Consider the following 23322-nt stretch of genomic DNA (forward strand, 5'->3'; position numbering starts at 1 on the left):
CCTCATTAACTGACATGACCTTGGGGAGCTGATTACAGTCAAAAAGCCACACTCTCAGTCATGTAGGCCAGAAACTTGATCTCACTGTGAGGAGATAAAGCTCATATTAAAGGAACTCACAGAGAATGAGACGGAAAAAATAACCCAGGGACAGGATAATGCTTGTTTCTTCTGTCAAGCACATCCCCTCTGGTAGGTGAGCCCACGACGGGCCAGGCAACCATAAAGCTGGCTGATACATGGGAGATCACTGAGAAAACTGAAGCAATCCTAAGGAAACTCCCACACCACACGCTCGGCCCTCTGTCAGCCTGTGCGCCCTTCCCTGCTCCCATCTACAACAATGTCTCCCTCTGTGCATTTGATTTCACCTCTCACTGTTGTTCAGTCACTAAGTTGTGTCCAACTCTTTGCAACCCCATGGACTGCAGCATGCCAAGCTTCTTGGTCCTTCACTATCTCCTGGAGTTTGCTCAGACTCATGTCCATTGAGTCACTGATGCCATCCAACCACCTCATCCTCTGTTGGCCCCTTCTCCTTTTGCCCTCAACCTTTCCCAGCATCAGGGTCCTTCCAATGAATATTCAGAGCTCAATTCTTGGTCCTCTTCTCTGTCTTTACTCCTCAGGGATGTCATCTGGTCTTGTAGTTTTAAATACCATCTACTATGTATACTGTTTTCAATTCTAATGTGCATTCGCCCATCTCCATATTTTAACATCCCTGAAATCAGGAATATCTTACAGTCAGCGTCAGGGCACAATTTAATTTGCACCATTTTCCTTATTCTTGGGGGTACTTAAAAATAATGGTGCATTTTACAAAACAGTGGTATTTTAGATTTGATTATAGTGTGAGCTGACAACTTCCAAATTTCTGTCTCCAGTCCAGATCTCTCCCCTGGAACTGAAGTGTATCTGAGGACTCCATATATCCTCCTGGATGTCCAATAGCTGTCTCAAACTTACTGCCTAAACCTGAACTATCATTATTCCCGCTCCATCTGCTATTTCTAAACTTCTCATTCCTGCAATTTCTAAACGTCTCATTTCTTTCACTAAACTCTGCGTGTGGAATCTATGAGACCCTAACCAAACAAGGAAACACTGGGCCAAGTTTCCAAGCTCTTAACAAATGTGTGTCAAACAGAGTCAGAATCCCTTGACAGTCCTAGAGAGTAAGAACCACACATAAAAAACATCAAAGCATATCAAACTTGCATTTCCCAGCAGTGGAATCCTCCCCTATTCCAAACAAAATGATCCATGGCACATTTAATAAGCAGTGAAAAGCAAACTGCTAAAAATATAACTGCTTTGATGGACGGGGGTGGGGTGGTGAAGCATCCAGATGACGACTGAGCTGAATCTTGAAATGCCAGGTAAAGCATTTCTATCTCTCACCAGATATGTCTTGGTCCCACTTGTCAGACATGTGACTTACCGTAGTTTTCCTCCTGCTGGTATAAACTGGGTTTTTACAATATGCCTGCCTGCTCTTCTGAAGGTATCGCTTCCAAAAATTATGCAAAACTTCATTCTAACATGGAAGAGAAACAAGAATGCTTCAGGTTATGATGAAAATATACTGGCACATCCAGACCACAGAACCTCTGTTCTCTTGTACTTTACATACTGCTTCCATCTAAATGTATTCTTACCTTTCTTACTTAAATTTCCTTGAAAGAATTACCATTTCAGGATCAGGTATATGAGAAGCACTGAATACAGTCTTCCTAATCTTAGATTTTAGGAAAGAAAGGAACTAGTTCCTTAAAATCACCTAGTTGAATCCCTTCTTTTTACAAGTTAAGTAAATTAAGATCCAGAGAAAGAAAGTCACTTACATGTGACTACACTTCTAGTTAGGAACAAAGTTGCTATTGCATTTAGTGACCTACTGACACCCCCTTCCTCCTCCCACCCTCTGTCCAAGTGAAATTAAAACAAAACAAAGCAGCTTTTCCATTTATTCATCACCTATTCGGCACAAGGCATCCATAAGCTTTAACACAATCCTGCAAAACAGTTATTAGCTCATATTTTACCACTGAAGACACTGAGTAACATGGCCAAAATGACCCATGAATAGGATCTAGAGTCAGTTCTGACTCTGGAGCCTGAGTTATCATAACACCATTCCTGCACCATTTAGCTGGTGGGTCTAAACAGTCATTGGTTTATTTCAGACAAACTGTTTTTAGGATTAATCTCGATGAAGTAGGTATCAACAGAAAGCTATACAGGTGTAAATCCTACTGAAGCTATTTGGTGGAACTACCTGAAACCATTTACTAAAAAACTCTCATACATTGGATACCTATGCCAGGAGAAACCAGATTCACAAACCTGCAGGCTACCAGCAATCTTACCTAAGCAATGACTGTCAAGGTTAAGGCTCACCACTTGGGCTATGCACTGGCCTATGGGTGACTCTGCTTGCCTGCTGCAGACATTCATTGCTTTGAATAGGAAAGGCTGCTTTACCAATCTTTTCTTGGTGATTTCAGTAGTTGATCTTTCTTCCTTCACTTTTTGCTCTTGTTTTCATTTATGAGCATAGTGCTATATAATGTCCTATTCACTCATTCCACATACACATGGAAACTTCTCTCCAACTAAGCTGACTCCAGCAGCATCAGTGTTACCTGGAAACTTGTTAGAAATGCAGATTCTTGGGCCCTACTCCAGACCTGCTTATCAGAAACTCTGGAATGGGGTCAAGCAATCTGTGTTTTAACAAGCCTCCCAAGTTGATTCTGATACACACTCAAGTTTGAAAACCACTGATTTAATGTATCACTGCACAAAGTGCATTTTCTGGAAGTCCTGATGGATGCTACTCCCCCCATCCCACCCCCTCACATACACCAGAGGATTTTACTCTCAAATTCTGAATACTGCACATTGCATCCCCTAGGAAATGAAACAGCACATTAACACATAAAAGGCACCAATAAGTGGACAAAGTTATTTGTTTTACTTTAACCTAATGTTTCCTAATTATCTGAAGACTAAAACCTTTCTTACTTTCTTTTGGATGTACTGCTTATTTACACCCTAGAGAACACATTTTGGGGATTGCTGGTCTTGCAAAAGGATTAAAGAAAAATCATCAGAAAAATGATTGTTTCTAATAGGCCAAGTGCTATTACTGATAACCCTACTACTCTTAATTCCACTCTAAGTCTACTGTTCTTCAAACAACAAAATGAAAGGCTAACATCTGAACTCAAATGGACTTACCTTTAACTCTGGGCCTACTCCAAGGCTCTGTAAGGCTTCTGCTTGTTGATAAAGTATGTGCTGAAAACCTTCACAGACATACCAATCCCAGCCTTTCTCTAAATGACAAAAGACAGACTTCAGACATCTGAGTTTCTCACTTACTAAATGTAATGCTACTGCACAGTTGCAATTGTGTTTCACACACTTCAACTGGAATTTTTTCATATTCCTGAGTAGAGTTTCCATTCTTATACTCTCACTTCCAATCTGGCAAATCTGTACACAAATGCTAAAGTAAATTTAATTTTTCTGAAATATCAATATAAGGGCAGCAAAATGGTTAGTCACCACATTAAAAAAAGAAAACAAGTTTTATAAATGTACTGAACAATGCCCAGCAGAAGCCTAAATGAAAGGATACTCAACACTCAGCCAGTTTCTCCTCCGACTCCTCTGTTCCACCTCAAACAGAAAGGGAACAATGAGTATTTGGAGAATGAATGAACTAAAGCGAAGAGGGGAAGCTCCAAGATGGCAGGAAAGGGCATACAACAAGAACACACAAAGAAAATGAACTGCTCAACAGCCTTCTCCTTTCATCAGGAAGGTTCCAGGTACGAGTGTGAAACCGAAAGCAAGGAAACTAAGATTTATTGAACTCGGTCCAGTCACCATGTATTTTAAGTATTAATAGGTTATTTTCTTGCAACCTCAAAACAGTCTTAAGAGATTCTGAAGGAATGGACAAAGCTACATGTTTAAATAAAATTACCAGTTAAAAGAAAATGCTCAAATCTGTTAAGACTCTTATGTTGTACCCCTCCCAGGTTGACAAATACTGCAACTCTGAAAACACACGCTTCTGACGTCTGCTGCTATGACCCCAAGATGCCCTCTTCCCTGCAGAAAGTCGCAGGGTTCCTGTGCCCCTCCCTAACCTCAGTGTCACAAGGTCTCCCCGCTTCTGCGGCCTAACTCACTTTCTGCAAAGGGTTTTTGTTTGCATAGGAGATTGCAGCCATGAAATTAAAAGACGTTTACTCCTTGGAAGAAAAGTTATGACCAACCTAGACAGCATATCCAAAAGCAGAGACATTACTTTGCCGACTAAGGTCCGTCTAGTCAAGGCTACAGTTTTTCCTGTGGTCAAGTATGGATGTGAGAGTTGGACTGTGAAGAAGGCTGAGCACCGAAGAACTGAGGCATTTGAACTGTGGTGTTGGAGAAGACTCTTGAGAGTCCCTTGGACTGCAAGGAGATCCAACCAGTCCATTCTGAAGGAGATCAGCCCTGGGATTTCTTTGGAAGGAATGATGCTAAAGCTGAAACTCCAGTACTTTGGCCACCTCATGCGAAGAGTTGACTCATTGGAAAAAACTCTGATGCTGGGAGGGATTGGGGGCAGGAGGAGAAGGGGACGACCCAGGATGAGAGGGCTGGATGGCATCACGGACTCAATGGATGTGAGTCTGAGTGAACTCCGGGAGATGGTGATGGACAGAGAGGCCTGGCGTGCTGCGATTCATGGGGTCGCAGAGAGTCAGACACGACTGAGCGACTGAACTGAACTGAAAAGAAGCCTGCAAAAGTGAGGGAGTTTAAATTCCCCAAGCTATAGCCAGCCACGTGTGCTCTCTCCTTCCTGCACCCTGTTCTGACACACTAATACAGCCGTATCTTAAATTCTGAGTCTGGGTTCCTACTCTCTATAATAAATGGTATTACCCTCTTACTTTACACATGAAGAAAGTAAGGAAAAACAAGTTGAATATAAGACTCTCAACATTTAATTTGAAACACCTGATGTTCTTTCAGCAATTTAAGCTTAAACTATACAATTTTTACTATCTAGATGCCAAGTCCAAATTAATCAGGTTTTACTCTAATTAAATTTAATTAAGATTAATCAGGTTTTAGCCTAATAAAAACTGTCACTACTAAAGTTTAAACAGGAACATGAATTGGCATCTAGGCATTCTCTGTTATTCATCTAAGAACAGCAATGTATTTCATGCAGTTATTTCACAAACATTTATATATATTATATATTTCATGTGTGTTTCCTTAAAGCTACCTCAGGTAGAAAAGTCCGCCATTATCATTAGCCTAATTTCAAACCTGAGCATCTGGCTCTAGGCAATCAGTCACAAAAATAAAAAGCATCAACTAAACTTCACCTTAGATTCTTCTCAATAATGGTTAATTATATGTACTCCCTGGATTAATGAAATAGATTGCCTTTCAATGTACACCCATGCTGAGGTTATTTTAAAGGAAATTAATTTTCCCTATTATAAAAGGGTGTGTTCAAAATCACTGTGAGAAATGGATTTCTGAAAGCTGAGTATCATATTTAACTTGCCTAACCTGACAACTCCATAGTTGAAACATGTCAGAAAAGAAGCAATTTTCTTTAAAAGCACAGAAAATCATGAGAGATTACAGATACAGAATAGAGAAACATATGCCAACAGATACAAAGAAATACACTCCCTTGACTAATAGTATTTTTTGCATAGTAGTTGCACCACTGAAAAATCAAATCATCTACAATAAACAGAATAAAAAATGGGTATGCTTTAAGAAGTTGCTTCCAATTTTACCAAAAATAATTATCAAATTTAATTCGATTTTGGCTTAAAATTCTGACAACTTCATCAGAATCTATTTAAAATTCCAATTGCCCACACCCAAATTATGAAAATGAAACCATGATTGAAAAATACTAAGCACATATGAAGAAATAGCTTACCAAGTTTTCGTTTTCTTTTAAGTCCCCGGTTGATGGCTTGTATTTTAGTATGAGGAATAGCCCCAGTGTCTATAACTTCCCTAGATCTCTGCAGGAAACAGAACCAGACCATTAAAAAGGGCCATACACAGGTAGCTTCACTTCTCTTCGACCGTGTTTCCAAGCACGCTCTGGGGCGTGCAATGAACCAGACCATGGATGCCGGGACCAGTGACAGTAGCATTTTGGGAAAATTAGATAAAGTGGAACACTCTGGTTAGCCTTTATGTTATTTTCTGATTCAGAACTTCTTAGTACCTAAAACTGTGTGGAGAACAGATATACCAGATAAATGACTGTCAAATGAATAACCTTTTATTTTCAATCAGTTTTTAATTGTTTGACACCTAAAGTCAAATTTATTCACCCTTTTTTCTCCACCCCAAACCACTTTGAAACTAAAATAATTTCTGTATTATAGTCAGCAATGCCTAAGCTACACACAGATTAGTTTTGTTCTACTTTTCTATGTGTTTGAATCATACTCTAAAACAGTTTTATGAAACTATAAAAATACTACTTTCATTCTTAATCAGACCTATAGGATTTTAGAATGACTTATTGCCGAGTACAGTTCACCCCAAAGTCTTCAATTCCAAGTGCTCTCAAGGGCTGGGACCTAAGATTCCGGTTCTCTCACAACCAAAATATGTTAATAAAAGCATCAGCCCTACGTGATGGGGTAAAGGTGAAGATTTTTAACCAACAACGAACACTACCTATGTTATTTGTCTAAATCTAGAGATTTGGAATGAAATTTATCTTCAACTTTCATTAAGAATAAAAGAAATGCCTCTAACAACAGGATTTTTGGAATACATTCTCTCTGTATTCCACAGAAACCACATTCGAAGCCATTCTGGTGGATGGGGTTGGCCACACTGAGAACATAAGACACTTCAGAACACACACCAGAGCAATTACCAACAAAAAAAAGGTAAAACCTATAAACAATAGGGGTGGGAGGTGGGGAGATAGGGGGGATGGCAGAAGAAGGCTTAAAATAAGAATTAGACAAAATGCAAAATAACTAAAAGCTAAAAAAAGCTAAATACCCAGACTGAAGCTGTAACTACAGAATGGTTTTACTGTGGACTATTTATACAGTTAATTAACACATTCACACAAGATTGGGGGTACTCACCCATATCCCCTTGCCCCTCTCATATACAGACAGTCTCTCATATAAAAGACTAAATGGAAGCTACTGGTGATTGTAGCTTTCACCTTCATCATTTCTACATTTTCTACAGTAAATCTGTTCTTATGATCATATATCTGTTAAACTCACATGATCTTCGCTTATACCTTTATTAAATACCCATAAAATACTTGCAAGAATGTCTATACATAGACCAGATTTAAGACCTGAAAATATTTTTCCTGTATAAAGTCAATCAAGATAACATTCTAATTCCTTTATCAATTCAGAAGGTCTTCCTTCAGATGATGGGTATCTAGAAAATGAAAATTACATACAAGAGTAAGTTGAGGGGCAATGAAAGGAGCAGAAAAACACGGAAAGCTGTACCACAACCTCCACTCTCCATAGGTGTAACCACAGTTCACCAGCCATTTCCCACCAGGTGGATTTAAACATTGGCACACCAAGCCCATACCAGTCACGTCCTTTTCTATCTAAAGAACGTGCCATAAAGCCAAGAGAACCACTGAGGTTGTGCAACACACAGCTCTGTCTATCACACGGGAGGCACTGAGATAGGTTCTGGGCCTATAGGAAGATGGTGCCCACCGTCCAGAAGGCTCCACTCTTGACAGGTTACTCCATACAAAGCTGGTACCTTTCAAATGTGGAAATACTGGTATTAGGATCTTTCAAGTTAAAAACTGACTGCAGCAGATTTTATCAGACAGAAGTAAATAAAAATACTATCAAAGACAAATAAAAGAAAGCAATTAGTTAATGTATTAATAGTTTAATTTCCCCAAAAAAAGTATATGCTGTCTTCATCTGCTAGTGACAGTCCATTATACACATCTTGCTTCACCGTGTTTACATTTGCACTGCTAGTACAAAACCAAAACCTGTTAATGCCTCAACAAACATCAAAGCAAAGGACCAAACTGTGCATATTTAAAGTGTATGATCTGATGTGTGTGTATGTATATCCATGAAACCTTCACCACAAACGAAGTAATGAACATATCATCACCCCAACAATTTCATCCAGTGAGTTCATATCTTATGAATACTGTGGGTGAGCAAATGGGAAGCAGAATGAAGAACAATGACTGTCTCAATGATAGTTGCAAGCTAAATTAACCACTTTTCTCAAAAATCCCAGAGGACTACAGGGCAAAGGTAATAAATATATCTGCTCTTCCTGGCTCTGTAGAGTTTGAGCAAATCCTCTTCCGGAGAGAAAAGTCCTGGTGTGTTTAGCCCACCCAACAGCAGGCTGTCCACACTCTGGATTATTTGGTTATGTTGCTCTGTCCTGAGGCTTGTGGTGACGAGAAGAAGACCTAGCATTCCCTGTGAGAATGCAGTCCCATTTACCAAGAACCCACAGGACAGGATGTCAGACTCTGTCCTAAGAGGCAGCTGTGGTGGAATAAAATGAACACTGGAGTCAGAAGCCTCAGGTTCAAATCCTGCCTCAACACTATCTAGCCATGAGACTTTGGCAAACTCACTCACCTGATGAGGCCCATTTGCCCTACCTGTAGACAGGCATAACAGTGTATCTCACACATTGTTAAGAGGAGGAAATGAATGAATGGATAAGAAAACACTCATGATGTGTAAGGCATTGTGCAAAGACATAATGATAACAATGTATATTTCCAGTACTCATGATAGTCCTCTAACATTGTATATTCCAAACCTCCATGCTATCATGGCACATTAAAAACTCTTAAATAAGTACTAACTAATGAAAAGAAATTTATCATCTTCCAAGGGCAAGTTTAATTATTTCCCCTTATAAATATACCATACAGTCTGAATCAGGAAAACACTTATATTTATGGCCCAAGATAGTTTCAGAAGCTCATCCTAAATCTAATTCAAAGTCTTTAACCCTTGTGTCAGTACTTGAGGACGACTTATATTCTTGGTATTTGGGCACTGCTTAGTAATAAAAATAGATCAATTTGGCGGTGGGGGCGGGGGGTACTATGCCATATATTAGGCTGACACTGCAATTTTTAAAGCACAAGCAAATCCATAAATGAGACCTGTTACTTACTTCTGTAACATTGTGGCAAGAAGTGCAATAATATTTGCCTTCATCAGTAAGACCCCAAGAAACAGCGGCACACTGAGAACAGCGCTCTCTGAACTCTCTCTGTGGGAGAAAAGGAACGTCACATTTAATACACTGCACCTAAACCCTGCCCTTCTACCTAAAGGCTTCCCTGCAATTTTACTCTATCAGTAAAGAATCACTGAAAATAGAAAACATACCAAAGAGACTGTTATCTACAAACAAGGAGAACAGCAGTTCAGTCTGAGCAGTTTGAAACGGAATTAAAGTAAAACACGCAGTGTGTGGGGAGGGGAAGAAAAAAGGTAGTAGGGGTAAAGTGGGGGGTGGGGGAAGATGAGTAAATAAAACTTGAAAATGCTGTGAGGAAAAAAGATGATGAGATTTAAGTATAGAGAAGACTTAAACAGCATACCGTTTGGAACTTCCTCCAGGACGCTAAGAACACATAACCCACCACAAACGGACCAGAGTTTTATTAGGGTTATTTCAAGTTTCCATTTGTTCATTCAGCAATCCAAGGAGTACCTACTATGTGTACACTTAACTAGGTGCTGGAGATGCGACGTTGAGCAAAACAGACAAGAGCCCTACTCATAACTCTACAGGCTCATGGTGAGTTCTAGTTGTTCATTTCATTAACCTAGCATCTATACACCGTTACCACCATTCAAGAGACATTTATCAAGCACCTACAATGAGAAAAGCCTTCTATCACCATGATACTTCTTTACATACATAGACTGGCACTGAATAATCAATTCTCAGCTCTTTGGTGTGTGAAATCTTATTATCATTGATCTAATTACCCAATATTCCTCTAACACCATCAGTTCAGTTCAGTTCAGTCCCTCAGTTATGTCTGACTTTACAACGCCATGGACTGCAGCATGCCAGGCCACCCTGTCCATCACCAACTCTTGGAGTTTACTCAAGCTCATGTCCATTGAGTCGGTGATGCCATCCAACCATCTCATCCTCTGTCCTCCACTTCTCCTCCCGCATTGGATCTTTCCCAGCATCTGGGTCTTTTCCAATGAGTCAGTTCTTCGCATCAGGTGGCCAAAGTATTGGAGTTTCAGCTTCAGCATCAGTCCTTCCAGTGAATATTCAGGACTGATTTCCTTTAGGATGGACTGGTTGGATCTCCGCGCAGTCCAAGGGACTCTCATCAAAGACTGGCAAAACGCATGGCCAATTGATTTCAAAAGCAGGTCAGGTTTTCAGGGACCCTATACTGGTAACTAGTGAAATCTTGGCCGTGCCCTCACACCCGAATTTGGCCCTCCCTACGCAAGGCCCAGACGAGGATTCCCAAAGACTCGGTGCTGGGAGATGTGACGTTACTGGGGTTACAGGGGTTACTTGGAGGGCATTCGGGTTCCAGCCCCCGGCCTCCCTCGCCCAACCTCCAGCAACAAAGGGAACTTGCGGGTGGTCCAGTCTAGAGGAGGTGAGCCACGAGGGCGGCCACCTCACAAAACCCACAAGTTCATCCTCCCCCTAAAACACACCCCCCTCGATCAACACCTCACCCCGTCTCCACTCACAACCTCAGCCAGCCAGCGGCTCCAGCCTGTCTGCCCCACCACGCCGGTACCTGCGGCCCGCCAGCTCCATCCCTTTCTGACCCGCCCCACTTCGAGACCAGAGCGCCTCCACAGCCAGCAGGCGTCCTTCGGCGCCTTCTCCTCAGCCTCACGGCCCTCCCGCCCCGTCGCCTGGTCGCGCGGCAGCCGGACTTCTCACCGTCTCCTCCAGGTCCATAACGGCGCTTCAGCCTCCGGGACCCGTTACCCGGGCAGCGAGCGCAGCTTCCGGGAGCGGCGGGAAGAGCCCTCCGGGCGGAAACCCGGACTCTTGACTCTGGGTTTCCGTCTCCTACAGCCGCAGGGAAGCCTCCGCGAGTGGTGGGAGGAAGCTCCGCTAATCCGGCATCCCTCCCAGAAAGCATCCCGTTCCTACTCTAGGAACCAGAGCCAATCAGTAAAAAAAAGTTGGGCGGCGCCTATTGCTGAGCGGATTCAGTCTTTTCCGACAGCCGGTGGGAAATGCGGAAAATGAAATGCAAAAAGGCGAAATGGTGGTCTGAGGAGGCCTTCCTTACAAATAGCTGAGAAAAGAAGAGAAGCTAAAGGCAAAGGAGAAAAGGAAAGCTATACCCATCTGAATGCACAGTTCCAAAGAATAGCAAGGAGACCTAAGAAAGGCTTCCTCAGTGGTCAGTGCAAACAAATCCAGGAAAACAATAGAATGGGAAAGACTAGAGATCTCTGCAAGAAAATTAGAGATACCAAGGGAAATTTTCATGCAAAGATGGACACAATAAAGGACAGAAATAGTATGGAGTTAACAGAAGCAGAAATATTAAGAAGAGGTGGCAAGAATACACAGAACTATACAAAAAAGATCTTCATGACCCAGATAATCACGATGGTATGATCACTCACCTAGAGCCAGACATCCTGGAATGTGAAGTCAAGTGGGCCTTAGGGAAGCATTACAAACAAAGCTAGTGAAGGTGATGGAATTCCAGTTGAGCTATTTCAAATCCTAAATGATGACACTGTGAAAGTGCTGCACTCAATATGCCAGCAAATTTGGAAAACTCAGCAGTGGCCACAGGACTGGAAAAGGTCAGTTCATTCCAATCCCAAAGAAAGGCAATGCCAAAGCATGTTCAAACTACCGCACAATTGCACTCATCTCACATGCTAACTAATGCTCAAAATCCTCCAGGCCCAGGCTTCAGCAATATGTGAACTGTCAACTTCCAGATATTCAAGCTGGTTTTAGAAAAGGTAGAGGAACCAGAAATCAAATTGCCAACATCCGCTGGATCATCGAAAAAGCAAGAGAGTTCCAGAAAAACATCTGCTTCTGCTTTATTGACTATGCCAAAGCCTTTGACTGTGTGGATCACAACAAACTGTGGAAAATTCTGAAAGAGATGGGAATACCAGACCACCTAACCTGCCTCTTGAGAAATCTGTATGCAGGTCAAGAAGCAACAGTTAGAACTGGACATGGAACAACAAACTGGTTCCAAATTGGGAAAGGAGTACATCAAGGCTGTATATTGTCACCCTTCTTATTTAACTTATGTTCAGAATACATCATGCAGAATGCCAGGCTGGAAGAAGCACAAGCTGGAATCAAGATTGCAGGTAGAAATATCAATAACCTCAGATATGTAGATGATACCACCTTTATGGCAGAAAGTGAAGAAGAACTAAAGAGCCTCTTGATGAAAGTGAAAGAGGAGAGTGAAAAAGTTGACTTTAAAACTCAGCATTCAGAAAACTAGGATCATGGCATCCAGTTCAATCACTTCATGGGAAACAATGGAAACAGTGAGAGACTTTATTTTGGGGGTCTCTAAAACCACTGCACATGGTGACTGCAACCTTAAAATTAAAAGATGCTTGCTCCTTGGAAGAAAAGCTTTAACCAACCTAGATAACATATTAAAAAGTAAAGAGATTACTTTGCCAATAAAGGTCCATCTCATCAAAGCTGTGGTTTTTCCAGTAGTCATGTATGGATGTGAGAGTTGGACTATAAAGAAAGCTAAGGGCCAAAGAATTGATGCTTTTGAACTGTGGTGTTAGAGAAGACTCTTGAGAGTCCCTTGGACTGCAAGGAGATCCAACCAATCAATCCTAAAGGAAATCAGTCCTGAATATTCATTAGAAAGACTGGTGTTGAAGCTGAAACTCCAATACTTTGGCCACCTGATGTGAAGAGCTGACTCATTGGAAAAGACCCTAATGCTGGGAAAGATAGATGGCAGGAGGAGAAGGGGATGACAGAGGATGAGATGGTTGGATGGCATCACCAACTCATGGACATGAGTTTAAGTAAGCTCTGGGAGCTGGTGATGGACAGGGAAGCCTGGTGTGCTGCAGTCCATGGGTTCACAAGGAGTTGGACATGACTGAGTGACTGAACTGAACTGAACTGACAGCTGATCTCTCCTGGCTACTCTTAAGTATGTGGGCTGCGAGGAGTGCCATGGCTTGTACCCTGAACCCTCTGGATTCTCCACCTACTTGTGGCTTTTCACAGCACAGGAGAGGTGCCAGGTTCTGGAGGAAAGAACATATTGTTGAATTATACCTGGGTTTCTTATCACAGCTTTTCTGTGCCTCCCCTGTAAAAATTAGCTACTACCCATGAGTCCCTTGCAAGGCATACTCGCATTATAAATACTTATTAAATTTAGTTTCATTGTTGTCCCTTCATTGAACACATTCATTTCACTAAACAGGTGCTGTTTTAGGTCTTGGGGATTCAGTAGTGAGCCCAGTAAAGAAAAATTCCTTCTTTTATGGAGATTATAATTTAGTGGGGAGAGAAAAAATAAATAAGGAAAATATATGGTATATTAAATGGGCATGATTGCCAAGGAGGGAAAAATAAAACAGGTAAAGGAGAATGGGAGCCGTAATGTGGTTTCAGTTTTAAACGGAGTGGTCAACAGTATGAATGGAGTAGTCATCAGTATGAACACCAAGGGGTGGGACAAAGAGGGATGGGACAAACTGGGAGATTGGGGTTGACGTATTGATACACTATTGATACTAAGTCTAAGTGTAAATAGATAACTAAAGAGAACCTACTGTATAGATCAGGGAACCTTACTCAGTGCTCTGTGGTGACCAAATGGGAAGGAAATCCAAAAAAAGAAGGATGGGATACACGTATGTGGTATACCTATAGTTGATTCACTTCACTGTGCGATAGAAACTAACATAATACTGTAAAGCAACCATACCAGTAAAAGTTAATTTAAAAAAATAAGTGAAGTGGTCAACAAAGGTCTCACTGAGAAGGTGACCTATGAGGCAAGGGAGTAAGAACCATGCCAGGAATATCATTCCCAGCAGAGGGAACAGCAAGGACCAGGGCCCTAGTCCCAAGTCTCATTTCAGGATCAGCAAGGAGGTCAGCCAGTGGCTGGAATGGTGAACTAAAGGGAGAGCAGAAAATGAGAAGGGGGCAAAATCCAGTTATAAGGGCTTCAGTTCAGTTCAGTTGCTCAGTCGTGTCTGACTCTTTGCGACCCCATGAATCGCAGCACACCAGGCCTCCCTGTCCATCACCATCTCCCGGAGTTCACTCAGACTCACATCCATTGAGTCTGTGATGCCATCCAGCCATCTTATCCTGGGTCGTCCCCTTCTCCTGCCCCCAATCCCTCCCAGCATCAGAGTCTTTTCCAATGAGTCAACTCTTCGCATGAGGTGGCCAAAGTACTGGAGTTTCAGCTTTAGCATCATTCCTTCCAAAGAAATCCCAGGGCTGATCTCCTTCAGAATGGACTGGTTGGACCTCCTTGCAGTCCAAGGGACTCTCAAGAGTCTTCTCTAACACCACAGTTCAAACGCCTCAGTTCTTCGGTGCTCAGCCTTCTTCACAGTCCAACTCTCACATCCATACATGACCACAGGAAAAACCATAGCCTTGACTAGACGGACCTTAGTCGGCAAAGTAATGTCTCTACTTTTGAATATGCTATCTAGGTTGGTCATAACTTTTCTTCCAAGGAGTAAGCGTCTTTTAATTTCATGGCTGCAGTCACCATCTGCAGTGATTTTGGAGCCCCCAAAAATAAAGTCTGACACTGTTTGAACTGTTTCCCCATCTATTTCCCATGAAGTGATGGGACCAGATGCCATGATCTTTGTTTTCTGAATGTTGAGCTTTAAGCCAACTTTTTCACTCTCCTCTTTCACTTTCATCAAGAGGCTTTTTAGTTCCTCTTCACTTTCTGCCATAAGGGTGGTGTCATCTGCATATCTGAGGTTATTAATATTTCTCCCGGCAATCTTGATTCCAGCTTGTGTTTCTTCCAGTCCAGCATTTCTCATGATGTACTCTGCATATAAGTTAAATAAGCAGGGGGACAATATACAGCCTTGATGTACTGCTTTTCCTATTTGGAACCAGTCTGTTGTTCCATGTCCAGTTCTAACTGTTGCTTCTTGACCTGCATACAGATTTCTCAAGAGGCAGGTTAGGTGGTCTGGTATTCCCATCTCTTTCAGAATTTTCCACAGTTTATTGTGATCCACACAGTCAAAGGCTTTGGCATAGTCAATAAAGCAGAAATAGATGTTTTTCTGGAACTCTCTTGCTTTTTCCATGATCCAGCGGATGTAGGCCATTTGATCTCTGGTTCCTCTGCCTTTTCTAAAACCAGCTTGAACATCAGGGAGAGAAACTGTATGAGCAGGTGGAGGATTTACACAATCTGACGTGTTTAAAAGATCAGTCTGGCTATTGTGGGGCTTCCCCGGTGGCTCAGACAGTAAAGAATCTGCCTGCAATGCAGGAGACATGGATTCAATCCCTGGGTCAGGAAGATTCCCTGGAGGAGGAAGTGGAAACCCACTCCAGTATTCTTGCCTGGAAAATTCCATGGACAGAGGAACCTAGCAGGCTCCAGTCCATGGGGTCACAAAGAGTCAGACACGACTAAGTAACCAACACTGGATGTTGTGAGCAGAATGGACTGCCAGGGGTAAAGGCAGAAGCTGGGAGGCAAGTCAGGAGACTATTAAAGTAATCCTGGTCACTTGAACCAGGTCAAAGCAGGGGAGACAGTGAGAAGTAGACATGGAAATGTGTATTTTGAAGGTGGAACCATAAGGATAACTTGATGGACAAAAAGTCCATCAAGCAGCTATAGAGGAAGAAGGTAGTCAAGTATGACTTCAAGATTTTTGTCCTGAGCACCTGGAAGAGTGAAGATATATTTGACAGGGTAGGGGCAGGCTATGGTTGGAAGAGTTTGGGAGGAGGTAAAGGAGGAATTAGGAACTTGATCTTTGGCATATGAAGTTAGAGATGCTTATAAGACGTGCAGGTCAGATGAGAAGGCGATTGGATGTAGGAGTCTAGCATTCAGAAGCAAGTTCTGGTCTGAAGATATATTCTTGGGTGTGCTCTCTGCTTAGATGGTATTTAAAGTCATGAGAGTAGTTAAGATCACCAAGGGAGTAGCTCTGTATTCGCTCATTCCTTCTTCACTTGTCAATTCATTTCTTTCCCAAAGTCATTAAACACCACTGTGTGTCAGGGCACTGTGTCAGGAATTGAGAAATGACAGATAAACAGGACCAAGTTCCTGCCTTCAAGAGGCACCCAGTGCAGTGGAGTATTCAGTCTTATTATTTTATCATGGTGCTAGTTAAATGCTCCTCTCCAGCTGTCATTTACCAGGCTTGGCTCTGAAACTTCAGACTCTTCTCTATCTTCAAAGCACCAAGACTTGTCATATGAACAGCTTGATTATAAGCCTCCAATTTTCAAGACTGGCCCTGATTTCAAATGTTGAAATATTATAATGGGGAGCGGACGGAACTGAATATCCAACTAAATAGCAGTTGTGTATTGAACTAAAAGTTCACCAGCGGCTTCCCTGGTGGCTCAGATGGTAAAGCATCTGCCCGCAATGTGGGAAACCCGGGTTCAATCCCTGCATCAGGAAGATCCCCTGGAGGAGGAAATGGCAACCCCCTCCAGTACTCTTGCCTGGAAAATCCCATGAACGGAGGGGCCTGGTAGGCTACAGCTCATGGGGTCTGCATAGAGTCAGACACAACTGAGAGACTCTTAAGTAATTTAACTAGACTATGAGCACCATGGCATTGGGGGGTTTTGTCTTTTTGTTTATGGCTAAAGACCCAGCCTGGCTTGAAACGCAACATTTAAAAAAATTAAGATCATGGCAGCCAGTCTCATCACTTTATGACAATAGAAGGGGAAAAAGTGAAAACAGTGACAGATTTTATTTTCTTGGGTTCCAAAATCACTGCAGATGGTGCCTGTAGCCATGAAATTAAAAGACACTTGTTCCTTGGAAGGAAAGCTATGACAAACCTAGTGTGTGCCTACTAAATTACTTCAGCCGTATCTCACTCTTTGTGACCCTATGGATTGAAGCCTGCCTAGATCCTCTGTCCACGGGATTCTCCAGGCAAGAATACTAGAGTAGGTTATAGTGCCCTCCTCTAGAAGATCTTTCTGACCCAGGGATTGAATCTGTGTCTCTTGCATTAGGTATATGGGTTCTTTATCACTAGCACCACCTGGGAAGCCCCGTTACAAACATAGACAGTATATCAAAAAGCAAGGACACCACTTTGCCAACAAAGGTCTGGATAGTCAAAGCTATGGTTTTTCCAGTAATCATGTACAGATGTGAGAGTTGGACCATAAGAAAGCTGAGCGCTGAAGAACTGATGCTTTTGGGCTGTGCTGGAGAAAACTCTTGAGAGCCCCTTGGACTGCAAGGAGATCAAACCAGGACTGATGCTGAAGCTGAAACTCTGATACCACCTGATGGGAAGAGCCAACTCACTGGAAAAGACCCTGATGCTGGGAAAGATGGAAAGCCAAAGGAGAAGGGGGTGGCAGAGGATGAGATGGTTAGATAGCATCACCAACTTAATGGACATGAGTTTGAATTCCAGGAGACAGTGAAAGATAGAGGAGCCTGGCGTGCTGCAGTCCATGGGATTGCAAAGGGCCCACTTTTAAAGACATTTATAAGCTCATGGAAATGAACTCTTCGGGAGAGAAAAGTACTGATGCAGAAAGAGAGGGCACAATTTCAGGGGGCTCTCCCTGAGCTGAGAGATGGCCAAACAGAAGGATTGGCCTTGTAGACAATTCCTCTGTGAACTGAGAGTGTGTGAGCCGACTCAGGCACTGTGGGAATACCCAGAAAGGCTTTTCTGGTCATTTCTGGTGAGAGGGGACATCATCAGCTGAGGGTGGGGTTAGGGGGCCGGGGTATGGATGGTCTGAGGAGGAATCAAAGGTAATATCTCTTGGAAATGGGAGAGTTAAGCCAAAAATCTAACAAATTATCAGGCAACATTAGGGGCCCCCGGATGTCTGTGATCTTAAATATAAAGATAAGGCCACTCAGTACACCTAGTCACTCAGCTACTTATTTGGTTAAAACATCCCATTTATTCCATTAGGTGTATAATTTCAAAAATGTCTCCTGGGCAATATAGCACTGACAGTGATTTGTCACGCCGTGTCCAAATCTGACACTTGTATTTTGGTGTGAAAAGGAAAAAAGATAACTTATCTGTAAGTCTGATAGGTTTTTTAAGCATTTTGCTACAAGATATCCACAATCATCACTGTGGAACGAAGGACTTCCACGGAGATTCAGCCCATTACAGGTTACAGTAGTGATCCTGTGACAACAGAACAGTTTTGTGTTTAAAAAATTAACTAGATCCATTAACCTACCTTGGGCTTCCCAGGTGGCACTAGAGGTAAAGAACCCACCTCCCAACGCAGAACGAAAAAGAGAAGTGGGTTCAATCCATGGGTCGGGAAGATCCCCTCTGGAGAAGGAAATGACAACCCACTCCAGTATTCTTGCCTGGAGAATCCCATGGGTAGAGGAGCCTGGTGGGCTATAGTTCATGGGGGTCATAAAGAGTCAGACACGTCTGAGTGACTTGACACACACATGGCATCCTGCAGTGACGGGCACACTCCTGCCTTCAGCCTTTGCTGCCACTTCCTGCTGGTGGATGAGGCCGCGGATGCGTTATGCCCATGGCTCTGAAGGCAACCTAATCTCAGTCTTTTTATCATTCTAGTCAAAACAGCCACTCCTTCACTGGTTGTATGGATACAATTTTACCAAAAATATTGCTTTCATAACAAAAATTATTTACTGTTAAGAATATATGCTCCCTGGTGCATCTTCTTTTTAGCAGCTTCTTAGAAGTTCAATAATTCTTTTCACACTTCATTTAAAAAAAAATCTGTTATTCACTGTTGTTTAGTCACTAAGTCATGTCCAACTCTTTGTGATCCCATGGACTGGAGCATACCAGGCTTCCCTGTTCTTCACTATCTCCCTTGTTCAAATTTACGTGCATTGAGTCAGTGATGCTATCTAACCATCTCATCCTCTGCCGCCCTCTTCTCCTGCCCACAACCTTTCCCAGCATCAGGGTCTTTTTCAATGAGTCATCACTTTGCATCAAGTGGCCAAAGTATTGGAGCTTTAGCTTCAGCATCAGTCCTTCCAATGAGTATTCAGGGTTGATTTCCTTTAGGATGGACTGGTTTGTTCTCCCTGCTGTCTAAGGGACTTTTATTTTTAAAAATAATTTTATGTTTGTCTATTTTTGACTGTGCTGAATCTTCACTGTCGCGCAGGCTTTTCTCTAGTTGCCGTGAGCAGAAGCTGCTCTCTAGGTGCTGGGCGAGGGCTTCTCATCGCGGTGGCTTCTCTTATCGCAGAGCACGGCTCTAGGTGCTCGGGCTTCAGTAGCTGAGGCTCGTGAGTTACAGACTCAGTAGTTAAGTGTGAGCTCAGCTGCTCCACCCCATGTGCGATCTTCCCAGATCAGGGATTGAACCCATGTCTCCTGCTCTGGGAGGTGAATTCTTTACCACTGAGCCACCAGCGAAGCCCCCACATTTCATTTTTGAAACAGTGTAGGAACTACCATAAACAGGGACTTGTTAGATACAAAATATAACTTTAGGGAGAGGACGGCTGCTTTTGAAAATATAGCCTGGTAGGTGTCTGCGGTGACCCGGCTGGGGGTCATGAGGGAAATCTCTCAGAAGAAGGGCCAGGCGAGCCAAGATGGGAACACAGCGAGCATCCCTGCAGGAATCTGTGTCCCAGGGAGAGTAACAAGGTGAAGCCACCAAACTTGCTGTGTTTGAGGAACAAAAGGAAGCCTATGTGGCTGGAGGTTAATAGGTGAGAGGTCGAGTTATTTGCATCGGGGTCAGGAGCTAGGCAGAGGTCAGGAGCTGGGCAAGGCTAGACTGCCAATTACTGACGCTCTCGTGGACTCACAGGGCTAACATACAGCCAGGGCACCCATGCAGCCCCTTCCACGGGTTACACCAGGTATCCCTGGTGGTTCCAACATCCTGGCCACCATCTTTGGCTCCCACCAGGGAGGGGAATGGGACTCCAGGTGGATTAGCTGCAGGCTGGCCGGCCAGCCGTGACCCCTTATCCTGAGTGCCCACTGAACCTGGGCCTGTCTGGGGGGTTTGCAGTCTTCATGAGACTTTGGCTCAAAGAGAGCAGGGAGAGCTAAGGGGAGCAGAAAAATGGGGCCCCACACAGGCACCAACCAGACAATGGGGCTGCACAGGAGGGTGGGTGGGCTGTGGAGGAAGGAGAGGCCTGAGGACACCAGGGTGCAGCCCCTCTTCTCACCATCCTTACTGAACTTGACTTTCATTTGGGGGCAAGCATTTGTTAAAAACCTTCCAGGAGCCTTCTGGTCAAGGGCACTGACAGCCCTGGTTTCCTTAGAGAGTGACAGCCAGGGCATAGCTAGCATTTTCTGGGCCAGGAACCAATCTAAACACTTTAACTCGTTTGAACATTACCATCACCATCAGCCCCATTTTACAGACAAGAAAACTAAAACAAAGAGATGTAAAATTTCTGTACACAGCGCTACACTGCAAGTTCACCCCGGTAAGTTCACCACCAGGACTTACCAGTGAAGTGAAGTCGCTCAGTCGTGTCCGACTCTTTGCGACCCCATGGGCTGTAGCCTACCAGGCTCCTCTGCCCATGGGATTTTCCAGGCAATAGTCCTGGAGTGGATTGCCATTTCCTTCTCCAGGGGATCTTCCCAACCCAGGGATCGAACCTGGGTCTCCCGCATTGTAGACAGACGCTTTACCGTCTGAGCCACCAGGGAAGAGGTAGTCGGACTTATCAGTGAGGGAGAAAGAAATGAACCAAAGTTGCTGAGTGGGATCGTTTGCTTCTCTTCACCAGTTTTTCAGTTCATGCATTTCCTTCCTCTCCATCTACCTCATTTCAGCCCTCAAACCCCCTGAGAGGTAAGGATTGAAGGTCTCTGAGCAGACGCTCAGAGTTTGATGCTGGGTTGCCAATGTGGTAGCAGCCACATGTGGCTTTGTAAATTAAAATGCAATGAAGTGTAAAATGTTCTATTCAGATAAATAAATATTTTTTAAAATAAAAATTTTTGTAAGCAGCCAAGCCAGGAGTCAAAACCCATCAGCCTGGTGGAAAACCCAGTTTTGGCCGCCATGACATACCCTCTCTGAAAGGTCAGCCTCATGAAATACAATAAAATACTGTAGAGTGGATTCCAGTGGTTTAGCCAGTAACAAGATGTTGACTATATAAGAACCTCAGATGATATTGTAAGGCTCAGAAGATATCTGAATATAATTACTCTGTGTTCGACAGAAGCTGAGGTATAGTACCACAAACAATATCGTCTTATTAAGAGAAATTCTCTATTTTGAGACCACAAGTTACATAGTATCTTGTCTACTGATTTAATGAAGAAGTCATTGGAAGAGTTTGAGGCATCTCACTCTGTCAAATCATAGCTCCAACAGGGGCATTATCTAATTAGTGAGAACGTGTTAAACCAAAGATCGCATGAAAACCAGAAATGACTTGGCAGTTGTCAGACTGATTTGACAAATGCTCTGTGTTTCAACTTACCTCATCTGTAGGCAGTTTGATTATATAAACAGATATGGTTTGGTTTATTTAGAAAATAGAAGAGAATGTATTTTAAAATTGTGATTTGCATAGAAACATATATATGAAACATATATAAATATTTTAAAATATATATATAATATATATATAGAAACATATATACTTCCCTACCAGTTGTTAAATATGGATATTTTGAATATTTCTTCTGAGGCCATGGAAGGTATTTCAATTTAATTCTAAAGGTGCTGAGAAGTCATTGAAGGATTTTGAACATAAGAGTGACATGGTCTAATTTGCGCTGTAAGCTGTTATTCAGATCTCTGTATGGGGAACTGCCACAGAGCCTAAGTGTGTTATGAAGATGGCTACTGGGGAGTGTCAATTGAAAAAATGCACAACCTAAAAGTTGAGAACTATGCTTGATTCAGCAAACATACTGAAGACATAAGCTTGGGAGATGGCTTCTCACATAGCTCTGAGGGACTTCTCCAAAGAGGTAAGGGAGGAGCTAGGATATACAGGAGTTTTTGCAAAAACAAACAAACAAAAATCCCAGGTAGTCAGGACATCAAAGCTGGCTCCCCACTCCAGTATTCTTGCCTGGAGAATCCCATGGACAGAGAAAGCTGGCATGCTGTGATCCATGGAGTCATACAGAATTGGACACGATTGAGCAACCAATACTTCCACTAAAGAAAAACCAGAATCTGAAGTTAATGAGCGCTGAAGAATAGATGCTTTTAAACTGTGGTGTTGGAGAAGACACTTGAGAGTCTCTTGGACTGCAAGGAGATACAACCAGTCCATCCTAAAGGAAATCAGTCCTGAATATTCACTGGAAGGACTGATGCTGAAGCTGAAACTCCAATACTTTGGCCACCTGATGTGAAGAGCTGACTCATTTGAAAAGACCCTGATGCTGGGAAAGATTGAAGGTAGGAGGAGAAGGGGATGACAGAATGAGATGGTTGGATGGCATCACTGACTGGATGGACATGAGTTTGAGCAAAGCTCTGGGAGCTGGTGAGGGACAGGGAGGCCTGGCGTGCTGCAGTCCATGGGGTCAAAAAGAATTGGACAAAAGAGTAATTGAACAACATTGAGTTCAGTGTAGAGTTGAGATTAGCATAGGACTTCACCAGATGCAAAACGGCATTGACAAGACTTTAGTAATGCATTAAGGATGACAGTGGAGTTGGAGTGGGGTCAAGGCTGAGCCGGAGGAACAGGATTGACAGTCAGTAAAGAGCTATAAGGAAGAGTAGGAAGGTGCAGAGGGGTAAAAATGTAAACTATGGCAGCATGTTTTCAGGTGAATGGAAATGAAGTATTGACTAGGAGGAGAGTGGGCTGCAGAGAATTCCGAGAGTGGATGAAAGGGACAGACTGGTCCCCGATGAGGCCACCCTGAGGGGCTGCATTATTCCTACCTGACCAGGCCACGGAAATCTCTGGAATGTGACCACCACTCGGCCAGGCTGGGGCCCCCCGATCTGCTGGGTGTGGCCACAGCTGAGCATCCAAGCTGGTTCCACCACCTCCTTCTGACCACCCCCTGGATG

General features: G+C 43.0%; 1 protein-coding gene across 2 annotated transcripts in view; it reads right to left on the reverse strand.

Annotated features, from left to right (window-relative positions):
- TAF1B (TATA-box binding protein associated factor, RNA polymerase I subunit B) overlaps positions 1 to 11139 on the reverse strand; it is a 54565-nt gene extending 43426 nt beyond the window's left edge. Inside the window, exons 1-5 of one of the 2 annotated variants that reach the window (XR_005718429.1) lie at positions 10999 to 11112; positions 9232 to 9330; positions 5981 to 6068; positions 3247 to 3344; positions 1445 to 1540 (exon numbers count right to left, since the gene is read on the reverse strand). Coding sequence is in view for 1 of the 2 variants with exons in the window: in XM_040224945.1 (XP_040080879.1) it covers positions 1445 to 1540; positions 3247 to 3344; positions 5981 to 6068; positions 9232 to 9330; positions 10999 to 11016 (399 nt within the window). In the remaining variant the exon portion in view is untranslated. Of the gene's footprint in view, positions 1 to 1444; positions 1541 to 3246; positions 3345 to 5980; positions 6069 to 9231; positions 9331 to 10998 lie in introns of both variants that reach the window. The other variant, XM_040224945.1, reaches the window with a different exon arrangement.
- Positions 11140 to 23322: the final 12183 nt, after the last annotated feature.

This window comes from Oryx dammah, unplaced genomic scaffold (assembly GCF_014754425.2).
Source record: "Oryx dammah isolate SB20612 unplaced genomic scaffold, SCBI_Odam_1.1 HiC_scaffold_25, whole genome shotgun sequence".
NCBI classification, from domain to species: domain Eukaryota; kingdom Metazoa; phylum Chordata; class Mammalia; order Artiodactyla; family Bovidae; genus Oryx; species Oryx dammah.